Here is a 16240-nt window from a genome sequence, read left to right as displayed (position 1 = left end):
GAAAACCGGCCAACAACAGATATTATTTAATCCAGCATGGTCTCTCAAACAAGTTAAATTGCTGATGCAAAATAATGTCTCAGAAATACAACCAGCTTGTTCACCCTTTTTGCAAACCTCTTTTCAGGGCTGGACAACCTGGTTGCGACAGTGGAACCCTCCAAAAAACCGAGCGCCAAGAGACATAACTGGTGTTGTGGGAACGGGACTGGGAATCCTAAATAGTATGATAGCAAATTGATAATTGATGCACTTAATGCCACACAAAGCAATGTTTCCTTAGCTCTTAGCTGTATCCAGGCTCAATTATGGATGCAGTCAGTTGCTGCCTCAATTATAAGAGAAGGTGAAGAAGGCACTTTTCCTACTGAAATTAGGAAAATAGTCTGGGACAGTGCCACTGATTTTGAAAGGGATTTCCAATCCTGGTGGAATTTAGTGAATTTCACTTATAACCCCATCACAAACATAGCCACAGCATTTGTGTTGACCATAAGTGATGCCTCAGTACATTTGATATTCCCTATCATTGCACTAGAATTGAATCATGATGGAGCCACTTTCTATCCTTCTGAACATAGAGAATGGGCCCGTCAAATCGATAATAAATGGCAAACTGTCAATTTAGAGTCCTGTACTATCCGAGAACAACTAGGGTTTATCTGTGAAGGTAATGCAATTGTAGCTCAAGATATTTGTCTGGACACAGAACAAAATATCTGTCACTTTGATATTCATCCTAATGAGACTTCTGAAACAGTCCTTGTATATACAGGCAATGGGTGTGCCTGTTTCAGAACTGCTTGTGATACTGTACTTATAGAAAGTATAATAGTGGATACTAAAAATCATTCAAATTTTTGTGCTTGCAACTTTACTAAGATTGCAGGATGTGATTTTTCTTTTGTAGCTCCAGTTACTTCACATGAACTTTTAGAATCCAATCTCACGTTGATTCACAAGCTACTGCCTACTCCCATTGGGATGAACCTTACTCTGGTAAAACAATTATTACTTCATCAAGACCTAATAGAGATCCTGGGAAAAATCAAGGAGAGTGGACAGAAAACTCTGGTAGCGGTTCATCATAATGTGCAAGAAATGCATCGTGTTGTAGAAAGGGTGAAAAGTGATGCTGAACACAGGTGGTGGGATACCCTTTTCGGGTGGTCGCCTACCGCCACCGGTGTCCTAAACAAATTGTGTCATCCCATTGTTGTTCTTTTGATTTTAGTTATGATTGGTTTTGTTTTATCAGTAATCTTGCTTATTGTGAATTGGAGAATGATGAAGCGGTTAACAAAATTGACATCTATAATTAATGCACACCACCTGGCCGACATCCTCTACACTATAGATGTTCCCAGGACTGTAGACACAAGGAGATTATAAGTTAGAAGATATGTTTTACATAATTTTCTCCTATGATTTATTCTAATCACTGTTTTAAATTATTTGATTATAAAATTGTACTGAGTAATATCAATAATATACTGGTTTACTATTTGATCAATTTATTGTTTAATTGAATAATACTGATTAATATCTAAACACTTTATTGTTTGACTATTACTGATTTAATTAATACTTATTGAATTTTGCTTATTATTTAATTATAATTTGCTTATTAATATGTTTTAGTTTTCCTGTTTTCTCTTTCCTTTTCTTTTTCTCTTCTCTTTTCCCTGGGATGTGCTACCAACACTTGACGAGTCCTGAAGACTCCACAACGACCCCATGGAATCCTGCTGAAGATCTTTCAAGGGCAATCGTCAGTCACGGGGTGGTGTAAGAGCCCGTCTGAAGCCCCTTGTTCTCCATTCTGCCTTCCGATTGCCACGAGAAAGAATCCCTTCCCCCGCTGCAGTTCCGGCTGAGAACAGGACACAGTGCAGGTGGAACCACTGAACCATCATGCTAGCTGTTCCAAACAAGGCCTGACAAGAACTTGGCAAGGAGTTGGCAAGGACTTGGCAAAGACCTGACATGGACCCAGCTCGGGACAGCCTGATGCGCGGCCTGCTTCTAATCTCCGTTCTTAAGCCGAATGAACTTTTGGAGTGACTCCCGTGGTCCTTCATTGAAGACCCCTTATCTGCCTCGTTACCACTGGGACAAATAAAGAACGAGAACCCTCCTCCCAAGGACTGAGACTGAGACCTCTACTATAGGGAGGAGGGGAATTTGGTGGTCTGACCACTAATGACATGACCTGTCTCCCTTCAGTAATTTCAATGGACTTATTCTTCATTGTATTCATCTTGCTTTGGTGTTTCTGTGGACTCACCTGTTCCCTCGTGGCGATTACAATGGACTTTCATTGTTACACTTGTTCCCCCCTCTTTCCTCTGTGGACTATAACTGGAACCCCGAGTCGACCAGAGCTTCGGAGACTCCCCCGACACGACAGACGGATCCCCATCGTCCGGACCACTGAGGATCTCACCTGTGTTGGTAGCTATTCCCATACCCCTCTCATCTCTCTCCCTCTCTATTCTTTTATCTCCTTTCTGATCCCCACTATCGCATATACTGTTTTGGCCCCTAATAAAGGTGCATTTGTTGTGATTAACTGATAGTCACTTGTTGTTTGCCTTTTTGTACTTTTGGGATCGGTGAAAAGAACCATCACGACACCCCGCAATAAGCGGATCGTGACACAGGCCAGTCAGCCTGACCTCAGTACGTGGTAAGGTCATGGAACAGTTCACACTGAGTGCCATCACACAGCACTTCCAGGATGGCCAGGGTGTCAGACCCAGCCAGCAGGGGTTTAGGAGGGCGAGGTCGTGTTTGACCAACCTGGTCTCCTTCTATGACCAGGTGACCCTCCTGGTGGATGCAGGACAGGCTGTGGATGTGTCTATTTGGACTCCAGCAAGGCCTTTGGCACTGTCTCCCACAGCACACTCCTGGAAAAGCTGCAGCCCACGGCTGGGACAGGAGCACTCTGTGCTGGGTTCAGAACTGGCTGGATGGCCGGCCCAGAGAGTGGTGGTGAGCGGTGCTGCATCCAGCTGGGGACAGTCACCAGTGCTGTCCCTCAGGGCTCTGTGCTGGGCCAGCTCTGTTCAATATTTTTATTGACCACATGGATGAGGGGATTGAGCTTTTCATTAGTAAATCTGCAGATGACACTAAACTTGGAGCATGTGTCCATCTGTTGGAAGGTAGGAGGGCTCTGCAGGAACACCTGGAACAGCTGGATAGATGGATGATTCCAGTAAGATGAAGTTTAATCAGTCCTAGTGCCAAGTCCTGCATTTTGGCCACAATAACCCCCTGCACAGCTCTAGGCTGGGGGCGGTGTGGCTGGACAGTGCCCAGGCAGAAAGGGACCTGGGGGCACTGGTCGACAGCAGGTTGGACATGAGCCAGCAGTGTGCCCAGGTGGCCAAGAAGGCCAATGGCTCCTGGCCTGGATCAGGAATGGTGTGGCCAGCAGGAGCAGGGAGAACATTCTTCCCCTGTACTTGGCACTGGTGTACTTGGCATTCTTCCCCTGTACTGGCACCATTCCTCGAGTGCTCTGTCTAGTTCTGGGCTCCCCAATTTTGGAAGGACATGGAGGGGCTGGAGCGTGTCCAGAGAAGGGCAACAAGGCTGGTGAGGGGTCTGGAACACAAGTGCTGTGAGGAACGACTGAGGGAGCTGGGGTTGTTCCGCTTGGAGAAGACTCAGGGGTGACCTTATCACTCTCCACACTCCCTGAAAGGTGGTTGCAGTCAGGTGGGGGTCGGTCTCTCGCTCCTCACAGCAACTGACAGGACCAGAGGACAGTGTCTTCAGCTGCACCAAGGGAAATTTAGGTTTTATATTAGGAAAAAAGTTTTTTATGGAAAGGGTGATAAAGTACTGGAATTGTCTGTCCAGGGAGGTGGTGGACTCACTATCATGGGATGTGTTTAAAAAAGACTGGATGTGGTACTCAGTGCCATGGTTTAGCTGAGGTGGTGTTAGGGCATGGGTTGGACTCGATGATCTTGAAGGTCTCTTCCAACCCAGCAATTCTGTGATTCTGTGATTGTGTGACATCACAGACCAGGTTGTGACATCATATAGTTGGCTGTGACATCACTGGTTTATTATGTGACATCACAGAGCAGGCTGTGACATCAGAGCATGCCTGTATGACATCACAGAGCAGAGCAAGCTGTGAGGTCAAAGAGTGTGCTGTGACATTATAGGGTGGCTGTGTTCCATCACTGAAGGTGTTGTGACATCACAGGGTGGGTCTGTGTGACCACAGAGGTGCTGTGTGACATGATAAGTGAGTTCTGCCATCACAGAGCAGGCTGTGACATCACAGGGCAGGCTGTGACATGATAGAGGAGGTTGTGATGTCACAAAGTCGGCTGTGACATTACAGGCTGGCTGTGTGACATCTCAGAATGGGCTGTGAGGTCACAGAGAAGACTCTGCCATTGTAGAAAAGGGCTCGGTGACATCACACAGCAGCTGTGTGATGTCACAGAGAAGGCTGAGACAATACAGAGTGGGTTGTGACATCACAGAGCTGGCTGTGACATCACAGCGAGGCTGCATGACATCACAAAGGTGGCTGTGACATCATAGAGCTGGCTGTGACATCACAGGGTGTCTGTGACATCACATGCTGGGCTGTGACATCACAGGGAAGATTTTGTGACATCACAGAGCAGACTGGGACCTCAAAGAGCAGGCTGTGACCTCACAAGATATCTCTATGAAATCACAGGTGGCCTGATACATCTCAGAGTGGGCTGTGACATGACAGGGGCTGTGTGACATCACAGGGGCTGTGTGACATCACAGGGGCTGTGTGAGGTCACTGGGGAGGTCACTCCACCCCAGCCCCCCCTCCCAGTTCCCCCAGAGAAGTCCAACGCTGCTCGTGCACAGAGGGGTCCCCTGTCCCCCCGGGTCCCCCCGCCCCCGGTGCCGCAGTCTCCCCCAGAGGATGTTCCACGAGATCGACCCCAGAGCCTGACACGGGGACGGGGGCTGGGGCTGTGGGGGGTGGGACAGGGGGACAGGGACCCCCTGGCAGCGTCCCCGTGTCCCCCAGGGCCAGAGCCTGGGCCAGGGCTTCTTCACCCTGTTACCAACAAGGGCTTGAGAGCGCTGAAAAAATCCCCAGCAAGGGATCAGCAAAAACCAGATTTAATATTGAGCAACAGCACCACAAAGTTCCTTGGCAAGAGTCACTCTGCTCCTGACTGGACACTGCAGGCACAGAAAAGGAAACAAAGCAACAACAAAACCCAACAAAATCCAGGCAATCAAACCAGAATTGAGATAAGAATTTGGGCTTTCCTTCCTATGGAAAAAAACTGTCCTTCTTGTCCAGATGGCCATGGCCAGAATTGGGATTTCACCTCCAAACACTGCCTGTTGTAACAGCCTGGAGGAGATTGTTGGCTGGAAACATTTCCTGTGTGGGGAGGAAGGGGCAGGTCCAGCCTTGCCCTGCCCTGGAACCCCAGCCCTGCCCTGCCCTGGAACCCCAATCCCCCCAGAGCCTCTATCCCAGCCCAGCAGTGTCTGCCAGTCCCTGGCACAGCACAGGCAATGCTCCACAGCCACCTCTGGAGCCCCCAGCCCAGCTCCTGAGTGACCAAATGACCCCAAGTCCCACCTGGGGAAGGGCCCAGGAACACCAAGGGGTATTTATGGCTGACCACAAGCCAAGCACACATCTTGACCCTACCTCCCCTTGGAATTTCTACCTGAACCCCGCTGGAATCCAGGAGTTGGTAGCTGTCTGTGTGTGTTCTTCTCTAAATCTTATTTTTATCTCTGTCTACTTCTATTTCTGTCCTCTTGCAAATACTGGTTAACTTAAAATTGAACAGGCTTAGAGTTTGTGAAGTCGAATGGGCCAAGTTAATGCTTTGAGAAGTGTTTTTGTTGATTAAATGTTATATTAAACCTTTTGCCAAAGTTTCTCTGGTTTTCTAAAGTTCCCAGTAAAGGCTGTTTTGTTGTTTGGAGCTCCTGAGAATCTCTTGTTGGTATTTCTCCAGTGCATCCAACTCAGAGGACACAAACAATTGCAATTCCTCTTAAATGTCTCCTTGAGAGAGTTGTTTGAGGGTTGGGGGTCAGGGCTTGTGTGTGCTGCTTGGCACAGCCCAGGCAGGGCTTTCACAGCCACATTCCACACTCCATTTCCCAGCTGGAGCCGCTGGTGCCTCTGAGTTCTGCTGCCCCAGCCCCAGGGACGCTCTCCTTGTCTGCCCATTCCCCCACGGTCTCTGGGCAGGGATGGCCTCAGTGGGGGCTGCTGACATCCTCAGCAACTTGGAGGCTGCTGCTGAATTTTACTGCTCCAGAGGCTTCTTCAGCCTTCAGCTCTTCAGTTCAGCAATTCAGTGTCCCAGAGCTCATTAACATTCAAAACACCTTAACAAGCCAAGCATCTGGGAATAATGTAAGTGTTCAAATCATTTGTGGTTAATTATCCCAATTACAGAAGCCTCTTCAAAGTGATTACACTAGATTTAAAAAGACAGTGAGAAAAGATTTTTCAGGTCCTGTTTAGGTTTTTTTTCCCTGTATTACATTAATAAGTGCACTCTCCAATTGACACTGAATCCAAGTACCTCCTCATGCAGTTGGAATAGATATGAAAATCAAGACCCTTCATGGCTGACAATCAATCAGACTCTGTCCCTACCCCCAACCCACCATTTCCCCCATCCAAGCCCTGGCACTCAGAGCAGCCTTGTGCAAATCTGAGCTCCCTCCAGCCCAGGCTGCACCTGCAGGTTTCAGCTCCTTGGCTCCAACTCCCACCTGCTTTCCCTGGAGAAGGAGCTTCTTGAGACACAGAGGGATGTTCATTTCTTGTCAGCCAACAAAGCCAAGGGAAGGCACAGCTCCAGCAAATGCAAAAGTCATTCCTCTGCTGGATATTAACTCCACTTTGCACAGCAGACAGTCTCAGAGCAATGGAAAACACCTTCTGTGCCCAGCAAGGTCCCCCCAAACCCTCCCTGCCCTGATTCTGCCCAGATTTGCTCTGTGCACACAGGAGTCACAGGCTGAAGTCAGGAGCTCCCTCCATGCCAAGAGGGAGGAAAAGAGGGAAAGTGGATGAAGAGCTCTCCTGTGCAGAGCCAAGGTCCAAGTGCCCCTGCAGTGGGAACCACAACTCATCAGGTTTGTGTCCTTTGGGTTCCGGGATGGTGACACTCAGAGGCACAGAAAGGTTTCCTGCCAACAAACACAAGTTGAACATTTGAAGAGTTTAATAACCATCACAGCTCTTCCCTCAGCTCTCTGTGATGTCCCAGCAGCATCTGACATGTCCCCCATCCCCAAGGGAATTTCTGTACAGGAACAGTTTTAGACAAAGACATAAGAAAAGGCAATTCTATTATAGATTTAAAAATAGTAAGATGTAATTAATATTTATTTGAACTTCAAAAAGATTGGGCCACTCTCTGATGTGCAAAGCGTGGAACCAGTCAACTGAGAGACATTTGAATGACCCGAAAGCATCTGGAGGGGGAAATCTGGGTGCAACGGGAAGTACATAGATCCACCTGGTCTAGTGCAGAGATGTCCTTAGACATGGCCATTTCAACAGGAGAACTGGAAACACCTGAAGGAAGAGGGAGAGGAAAGAATAAACAGAATATTGGTGACTCAAGGAGATGGGAAGATCAGTATTTCTTCTCCTTCTCCATCATTACATCAGAAAATTGCTGTTTCTTAAAAGTACTCAAGTGACGCAGATAATAAAAATGTCCTTGCATATCATGAAATGTACAAGTATTAAAACCTGTGCCGCTTTCCAGGCAGACATCAGCTGTGTGCCCATGGACAGGCAGTGCCACTTGTGCCCTGAGGTGCCGAGCTGGGATTGGATCTCTCAGAGAGGAGCTGAGGGAGAGCAGAGCACCTTGCAAGCTGCAGGTCCCTGCCAGCCCTGCAGGGCTCCTGTGCCATCAACATCTGCTCTGCTCCAGCCTGAAACAGGGCCCAGCATGGTGCCGGGACCATCAGAGAGCTGAGGTGTGTGCTGGAATTCAATGCCCTCCCCATGGCGCAGCAGCCCTGCATTTCCCTGCTCCAGCCTTGGTCTCCAGCACAGCCATGGAGGCTCTTTGGGCTCCTGAGTGTTCCTGCTGTGTCCATGCCCCCAAGGGCACAGAGCAGCCTCCTCTCTCGGGCACTTGCCTGTTTTCCATGCCTTGCACAGGCGCTGGCCCTGCCCCACAAGGCCTGGGCTGAGTCCTGCCCTGCACGCTCAGCCAGGCTGGGATGGACACTGATGGTTTCTGTGCCAGGCTCTCTGAGCCCAGCCCAGCTCCCTGCAAGCTCTGCCAGCTGCCCTGAGCTCTGTGCAGCACCCAGGGCCTCTCCCCAGCACAGCCCAGCCGGCTCTGGCCCCACAGCTCTGCTCAGCCCAGGCTGCTCTGGCCACTGGCCCCACGGCCTCAGCCCCTGGCCAGGGCACAGCAGCAGCTGCAGCTCAGCCAGGACTCAGCCCCAGCCATGGGGGAAGGGGCTTGGCCAAGGCCAAAGGAGGCTCCCTGGGTGCCCTGCTCCCCTCGGGCTGAGGTGCTGAGAGCTCTGCAGCCCCTGCTGCCATCCCATCTGCCCAGGCCAGCACAAGAGCCCGGCCTTGGGGCCCTCCAGAGCTGCTCCTGCTCCAGGCCCAGGGCCCATCCCAGAGCTGGGGCAGCCACAAAGCTGTGCCCATTGCTGGTCATTGCTGCTCTAATGGGGATGGATCCTCAGCCCCTTGGAGGTTGCTGATGAATTTTCCTCCTCCAGAGGCCTCTTCTTTCTTGAGCTCTTCAGTTCAGGAATTCAGTGTGAAAAGCTCATAAACACTTGTTCAAAATGCCTGAACAAGAACAGCCCCTGGGATTAATTGAAGTTTTCAACTCTTCTGTGGCTAATTAGATAGATTTCTTAAGTGTATTCAAAGTGAATATTTAGTATATTGAAAACAATGCAGGGAATTGTTTTGTCCTCTTAAGTTTTGTTTTCCTGTTTATAGATTGGTATCAGCAATCCCCAATTGATATTGACCCCCTGCACCTTCTAATGCAGTCTGAACAGATATGAAAATTAAGACCTTTCATGTCTGACAATCAATAACACTTTGTCCCCACCCCCTCCACACCATTTCCTTTATCCAACCCCTGGAACACCTATGGATCAGGAATGGTGTGGGCCAGCAGGAGCTGAGCACTGGTTGGGCAGCACCTCGAGTGCTGTGTCCAGTTCTGGGACCCCCAATTTAGGGAGGACCTGGAGGGGCTGGAGCGTGTCCAGAGAAGGGCAACAAGGCTGGTGAGGGGTCTGGAGCACAAGTCCTGTGAGGAGCAGCTGAGGGAGCTGGGGTTGTTGATCCTGGAGAAGAGGAGGCTCAGGGGAGACCTCATCACTCTCTACAACTCCCTGACAGGAGGGTGCAGCCAGCTGGGGGTCGGGCTCTTTTCCCAGGGAACAGAGACAGGACAAGAGGACACAGCCTTCAGCCCCACCAGGGGAACTTTAGGCTGGACATTAGGAAATATTCTTCACACAAAGCGTGATTGGGCATTGGAATGGGCTGCCCAGGGAGGTGGTTGTGTCACCGTCCCTGGAAGTGTTTCAGGAAAGACTGGATGTGGCGCTCAGTGCCATGGTCTGGGTGACAAGGCGGTGCTGGGTCCCAGGTTGGACTTGATGCTCTCCAAGGTCTTTTCCAGCCTGGTTGATTCTCTGATGCTTGTGACACTGCAGGGCCCTGGGGAAGCAAGGGGCCATTGTGACACTGAGGGGCCTTGTGGCACTAAGAGGACCATGGTGACACTGTGTGTGACATGGCACCACAGAGCCAAGGGGCCATTGTGACTTTGTGGGGCTGAATGGAAGCAAGGAGTGCATTGTGACAGTCTGGGTCCTGGTGGAACCACAGAGGCCACTGTGACACTGTGGGGCCTTGTGGAACCAAGGGGCCATTGTGACACTGCGGAACCAAGGAGACCCTTGGGAGAACCTGGGGACAGTGGAATCAAGGGGCCATTGCTCCATTGCAAAGACTCTGGGAACTGAGGGAACAATTGTGACACTGTGGTGGCCCATGGAACCAAGGGTCCCTGGTGACACTGCAGGATCTTGTGTCGCCAGGGCTCCATTGTGACACGGCAGCACCAAGGAATTCATTGTGGCTCTCTGAGGCCTCGTGGAACCAAGAGGCCACAGTGACCCTGCAGGGCCTTGTGGAACCATGCAGAGCTCTGTGACAGAGCAGGACCTCGTGTCATGATGGGGCCACTGTGACACTGCAGGGTCCCATGGAACCAAGGGGCCATTGCTGCTCCTCAGGGACTCGTGGAATGAAGGAAACACGTTTGACACCGTGGTGGTCCTTGGGACCAAGAGGCCATTGTGACACTGTTGTACAAAGGAGAGCATTGCTGCCCTGCCAGACCTCATGGAACCAAGGATTCCATTGTGACACTGCAAGGCCTTGGGACCAAGGATCCATTGTGACACTGCAGGGCCTTGGGGACCAAGGGCCATTGTGACACTGCAGGGCCTTAAGGGACCAAGGATCCATTGCTGCCCTGCCAGACCTCATGGAACCAAGGATCCATTGTGACACTGCAGGGCCTTGGGGACCAAGGATCCATTGGGACACTGCAGGGCCTTGGGACCAAGGATCCATTGTGACACTGTAGGGCACAAGGACCCAAGGGACTTGGTGACACCAAGGGGTCCCATGGAACCAAAGGGACATTGTGACACTAGGAGGCCTAAAGGAATCATGGAGACCATTGGGTCACTCTGGGGCCTCATGGAACTGTGGTGACACCAAGTTGCCTGGGAGTGCAGATCAGCTGGAAGGCTTTGCACAGGGACCTGGACAGGCTGGATACAGGGCCCAAATCAAACAAGGTGAGGTTTAACAAGTCCAAGTGCCAGGTCCTGCACTCTGGTCACAACAACCCCTGCAGTGCTACAGGCTGGGGACTGAGTGGCTGGACAGCAGCCAGGCAGAAAGGGACCTGCAGGGACTGATGGACAGCAGTGGCACAAACAATGACATTTATTTGTAGACAATATTGAAAAAGTAAAACAAAGAAAAAGAACCTCCAAAATGAAACCAACAAGAAGTTTCAGAGATTACTTTTATTACAAGTAATTTGCAGAAACTGGCCAGCAGTTTAATGTTTCTGAAAGCATCCAGTCATCAGTGTCCACACTGCAGCCTTGAGCTCCTGGTTCCTCAGGCTGTAGATGAGGGGGTTCAGGGCTGGAGGCACCACCGAGTACAGAACTGACAGGGCCAGATCCAGGGATGGGGAGGACATGGAGGGGGGCTTCAGGTAGGCAAATGCTGCAGTGCTGAGGAACAGAGAGACCACGGCCAGGTGAGGGAGGCAGGTGGAAAAGGCTTTGTGCCGTCCCTGCTCAGAGGGGATCCTCAGCACGGCCCTGAAGATCTGCACATAGGAGAAAACAATGAACACAAAACAGCCAAGTCCTAAACAGCCACTAACTGCAAGAAGCCCAAGTTCCCTGAGGTAGGATTTGGAGCAGGAGAGCTTGAGGATCTGTGGGATTTCACAGAAGAACTGGCCCAGGGCATTGCCATGGCACAGGGGCAGGGAAAATGTATTGGCTGTGTGCAGCAGAGCATTGAGAAAGGCACTGGCCCAGGCAGCTGCTGCCATGTGGGCACAAGCTCTGCTGCCCAGGAGGGTCCCATAGTGCAGGGGTTTGCAGATGGACACGTAGCGGTCGTAGCACATGATGGTCAGGAGGGAAAGCTCTGCTGACATGAAAAAGACAAAAAAAAAGAGCTGTGCAGCACATCCTGTGTAGGAGATGGTGCTGGTGCCCCAGAGGGAATTGTGCATGGCTTTGGTCACAGTGGTGCAGATGGAGCCCAGGTCGCTGAGGGCCAGGTTGAGCAGGAAGAAGAACATGGGCGTGTGCAGGTGGTGGCCGCAGGCTACGGCGCTGATGATGAGGCCGTTGCCCAGGAGGGCAGCCAGGGAGATGCCCAGGAAGAGGCAGAAGTGCAGGAGCTGCAGCTGCCGCGTGTCTGCCAGTGCCAGCAGGAGGAAGTGGCTGATGGAGCTGCTGTTGGACATTGGCTGTGGCTGCACATGGGGACCTGTTCAGGCAGAAAGGACAGAGAAGTCAGGAGAGGCTGCTTGGAGCCAAACCTGGGCCATTTCCGGTAGACTGTCCTGCTGGAACTCACACACCCTTGTTCCTGATCTGGGAAAACCTTCACCCAGGTCCCTGCCTGAGCTCCAGTTGTGCTGGCTGTGTGTGCCAGGAGCAGCCACGGCTGTGCGTGGGAGCTCTTGCGGAGCCATTCCTGCTCCACTGCCCTGGGTTTGTGGCCATGTGGCAGAGCGACAAGGCTGGATATTCAAGATTTTTCAGGCCAATCACTCCTACTGCAGAAAGGGTTGGTAGCATCTGCAGTCACACTTCTAAAGGAATTTCACTCTATTTCTTAAGGAAATAGGTAGCATGAGTTGATTTTTGGAATTGTTTTCCTACCCACACATCATTCCTGGCTCTCTGAGGTCAGAAATCACCAGCATTCCTGCTGCACTCAGAGTTTGCCACTGAGACATGTGAGAACCATGTGGCTGAGGGAAGGTGAGGGGCTGGATGGGCTTGTTCCCAACTGCCCTGGCTTTGCACCTTTGGCTGCAATCAGAGCACAATCACACTCCTGGGTCACCCTGGGATAAACCAGACCCTGCTCAGAGCAGAGGGATCCCTGAATGTCTCACCCTCTCCAAAGGTCTCTCGGCAAGCTCTCAGCACCCCCTTGTGCCAAGGACACTCACGGCTCCCTTGGCCAGCCCAGCAGCATTTCCTCAGCTGTGGCAGCTCTGCACTTCCCCGTGGGACATTCAGGGAACTCCCAGAGGCTCTGGCACAGCTCTGCACCCAGGAGGGCAGCTCAGAGCTGGGAAGGGCACAGCAAGGAGATCCCCGGCTGTGCCCATGATGGGATCTCAGGGAGGGGCTCAGCTCATTCCCCTTTCCCATGGACTGCTTTGCCCACAGCCCCACAGGTCCCAGGGAAGCTTGGACACCCCATTCCCATGGACAGCCCTGCCTGGCAGGAATGCCAAGGGCAGTGCCTGACTCAGCTGCTGCAAATGCCAGAGCCTCCCTGAGAGCACCAGAAAACACTGACAATATCAGGGGAGTGCAGAAACAGGAGAAGATGTTGTGGTGCTGTGCCTGAGAGGGCAGGGCAGAGACAGCCGGGCACTCAGGACAGTGTTCCCGTGCCCAGCTGTGCCCGGCACCTCCCACACACCAACAGTGCCCTCCTGCCCCAGCACTGCTCTGTTCAGCCCCCTCTGCTTCCCTGCGCATCTCCCTGGGACTGGACATTCCCTCCTGAGAGGTGCCTTGTCCCTGCCAGCGCTCACAGAGCCCATCCCACCCTGGGTGCCCTCGGCCCGGCCCTACAGAAACCTGCCTGTGTGCAGGGCCCTGGCTGGGGCAGCGTCTGTGTGCAGCTGGGCGAGGGCAGCTCAGGAGAGCCCTGCTGGGCCCTGCAAAGGTGATGCTGCTGCTGTCCAGGGCTGAGGAGTGGCTGAAGGCCCTTTGGGAGGCTGCCAGCAGAGAGACTGACCACCCAAAGTCACAGTTCTGGAGTCTCTGTAAATGTTCACACATTCCTTTGATGATCCTGTGTGTCCCTTTCAACTCAGAATGTTCTGTGATTCTGGGATCACAATTCCTGTTCTGCTTCTCTCATCCCCCTGTTTTCTATAATCAAAAGAGGAAAAAAAAAAAAAACCAAAAACCTTGCAACAAAGTTAGAACAGTAAAGTAAAAACAGTGTTAGACCAGTAAAGTAAAAAACAGACCTTTATTGGAAGCTTCCAGGTGTCCCAGTGGGGATGGGTCATACCTGGCCCCTGATTTCAACAATTTATTATGGTTGATTAATTAGGATATTTAACAGGAACATCCAGTAGGAGATTCAGTTGCCCCAGTAACAACCCCTTGCTCAACCCATTGGAGTAGGTCCAAGGGTTTTTTTTTGCACGTTTTTGTTATGACTGCTTAAATTCTGCTCAAAAACAAAAATATTCTTCTTGTGGGTCCTCTTCCTGATCATAAGACTATATAGTATTTCAGGAATGTATTTAGACAGGTAATTTTTCTAAAATCTAAGAGAAAGGTTAGGAAATGTACTAGAGTTAATTAAGGATTATAGTTATAAAAGTACATAACAGTAGTTTAATAGAGTTAATTAAGAGTTATATAGAGTTAAGTAAGGATTATATTTTTATAACTATATAATAGTAATTTACAGAGCGACAAATATATGAAAAATGAATAAAAAGCAGAAATCTTTTTGTCATCACCGCAACTTTCCCATCCTTCTGCAAGCAGGAAATGGAAAACACTCTCAGGAAAGCTCCTGAGCTTTACAGCAATCCCAGGTTTACCTCCTCTAGGAAGTGTCCTCCGGAGCTGTGCCCAGGCTGGTCTGGAGCTGGGAGCAGCCCTGCCCCAGCCAGCAGCTCTCAGCAGCAGCACCTGCCCTGCTCAGGGTAGCTCCTTCCCCCCACAGCTTCTCTCCAGCGCTGGGAGCAGCTCCCCGGGCCGGCTGAGAGCTGTCCCTGGCAGGCAGCAGAGTCCCTGGCCCAGCACAGCGCCCTGGGCTGCAGGACCCTGCTCTGCAGAACAGCCCTGGGCACCCCTGGCTGCTCTGCACAAGAGATGATCAGAGAATGTACTCACAGGGTCTGTGGGCATTGGGATGTTCCAGCTGTAGGAGATCACTCCAGGAGCTGCAGCTGCATTGTCCTGCAGCCAGAGGTTCCTGTGCCAAGGGCTGCCAGTGATTGTGCCCCAGGCACTTCTCAGCACCTTCCCAGCCCTGACTGATGGAAGCTCTCTGTACCTCTGTGCTGTGCCCAGGCTGGCTGCCGGCAGTGCCCCAGCCCTGCTGGGCTGGGAGAAGAGCTGCTCATCCAGAGAAATGTGCTTTTGAAGCTCTCCTTGGTTGCCAGGATCACCCTCTGGGCCAGGAGCCCGGCCCAGCTCAGCAGCACAGACACAGCACAAGGACTTTAATGACCCTCTGGGGCTTTGTGCTCAGGCCCTGGACATCAGGCCCTGAGAGGGAGCTGCAGAAACCTCTCCAGAGCTCCAAGTCAGAATCCATCTCCAAAGTTCCTTTGACTTTTAATGGGTCCCACTGAGGGACACGACTGAGAAAGTGTCCCCAGGCCCCAGGCAGAGCAGAGAACTGGAGGCACTGATGACAGGTGGGGACAAAGAGAAGCCAAGTCTTGGTGCCCTGGGGCACAGCAGGGTCTGTGCCACCAAGGGCTGTCAGGAGACACCTTGTCCTGAGGCACTGGGGCCTCCTGGCACAGCCCCAGCCAGGCTGGGCACTGTCAGCCCCTTGTCCTGCCCTCACATCCCCCCCTAGCCCACATCCCAGTGGCCTCAGGGATCTGCTGGAAGGAGTCCCTGGGGAGCCTTGCTCAGGAATGGCCCTGGGGGCTCCTTCATGCTCCCAGGGACTGCAGGTTTTTCAAAGCACTTTGGCTTTGGCTTTTGCCTTGGAGTCTCTGAGAGCTTTGTGCAATCATGGCCTCCAATTATCTGCTGTAATTAGTCCCTGGAGAGGCTTTGTCAGGAACAACACTCAGTGGGGCTCATGAATGCTTCAAGGTACTTCAGTTCTTTTAAGGTACTTGGTGTTTCCCTTTTGATCCAGACTCTGAGAGAGGTTTGTGCAATCATGGCCCCAATTATCTGCTTTAACGAGTCCCTTGAGAGCTTTGTGCTGACACTCAGTGGGGCTTATGAATGCTTTGAGATACTCAAGTTTTGTAAATTACTTTGGATTTTCCTTTCCATACTGAGAGGTTTTTGTGCTCTTTTGAGTCTCTGAGAGGTTTTTGTGCCATCCTGGCCTCCAGTTCTCTCCTCCAAGGAGCCCATGAGGAGCCTGCTTTGGGGATGGACCTCAGTGGGTCCCATTTATGCTTTGAGACACTTTGGGCTTTTCTTCTGACTTTGACTCCTGGAAAGGTTTGTGCCATCTCCTCTCGTGCCCTGAAGTTCCAGGGCTCAGCTCCAAATGCACCACGGGGCTCATGAGGATCAAACAAAGGCTGACAAACCATGGCTGTGCCTTGATTTCCCTCTTGTCTGTGGCAGTTCATCAGGAAGATTTTGTATTGGCTTTGCTTTGCCAATTTGAGATTTCTCAGCCAATGTGTTAATTAGTGTGGTGGGT

The 16240-nt window shown here is 51.3% G+C and overlaps 2 protein-coding genes and 1 long non-coding RNA gene across 3 annotated transcripts in view; 1 reads left to right on the top strand and 2 right to left on the bottom strand.

Moving 5' to 3' along the window:
• LOC137463911 (zinc finger protein 271-like) overlaps window positions 1-16240 on the bottom strand; it is a 309559-nt gene that overhangs the window by 59728 nt on the left and 233591 nt on the right. The gene's annotated exons all lie outside the window — the stretch shown is intronic.
• Window positions 1-16240, top strand: part of LOC137463945 (uncharacterized) — a 223569-nt gene that overhangs the window by 203442 nt on the left and 3887 nt on the right. The window lies entirely within an intron of this gene.
• Window positions 11022-11747, bottom strand: LOC137463920 (olfactory receptor 14J1-like; the record flags this gene model as incomplete). The annotated part of the gene is made up of 1 exon (XM_068175290.1): window positions 11022-11747. A coding segment is annotated over one exon (594 nt), but the record flags the coding sequence as incomplete, so codon positions are not given.

Source organism: Anomalospiza imberbis, chromosome 32, assembly GCF_031753505.1.
Source record: "Anomalospiza imberbis isolate Cuckoo-Finch-1a 21T00152 chromosome 32, ASM3175350v1, whole genome shotgun sequence".
Classification (NCBI taxonomy): Eukaryota; Metazoa; Chordata; class Aves; order Passeriformes; family Viduidae; genus Anomalospiza; species Anomalospiza imberbis.
This window is presented reverse-complemented; position numbering and strand designations above follow the sequence as displayed.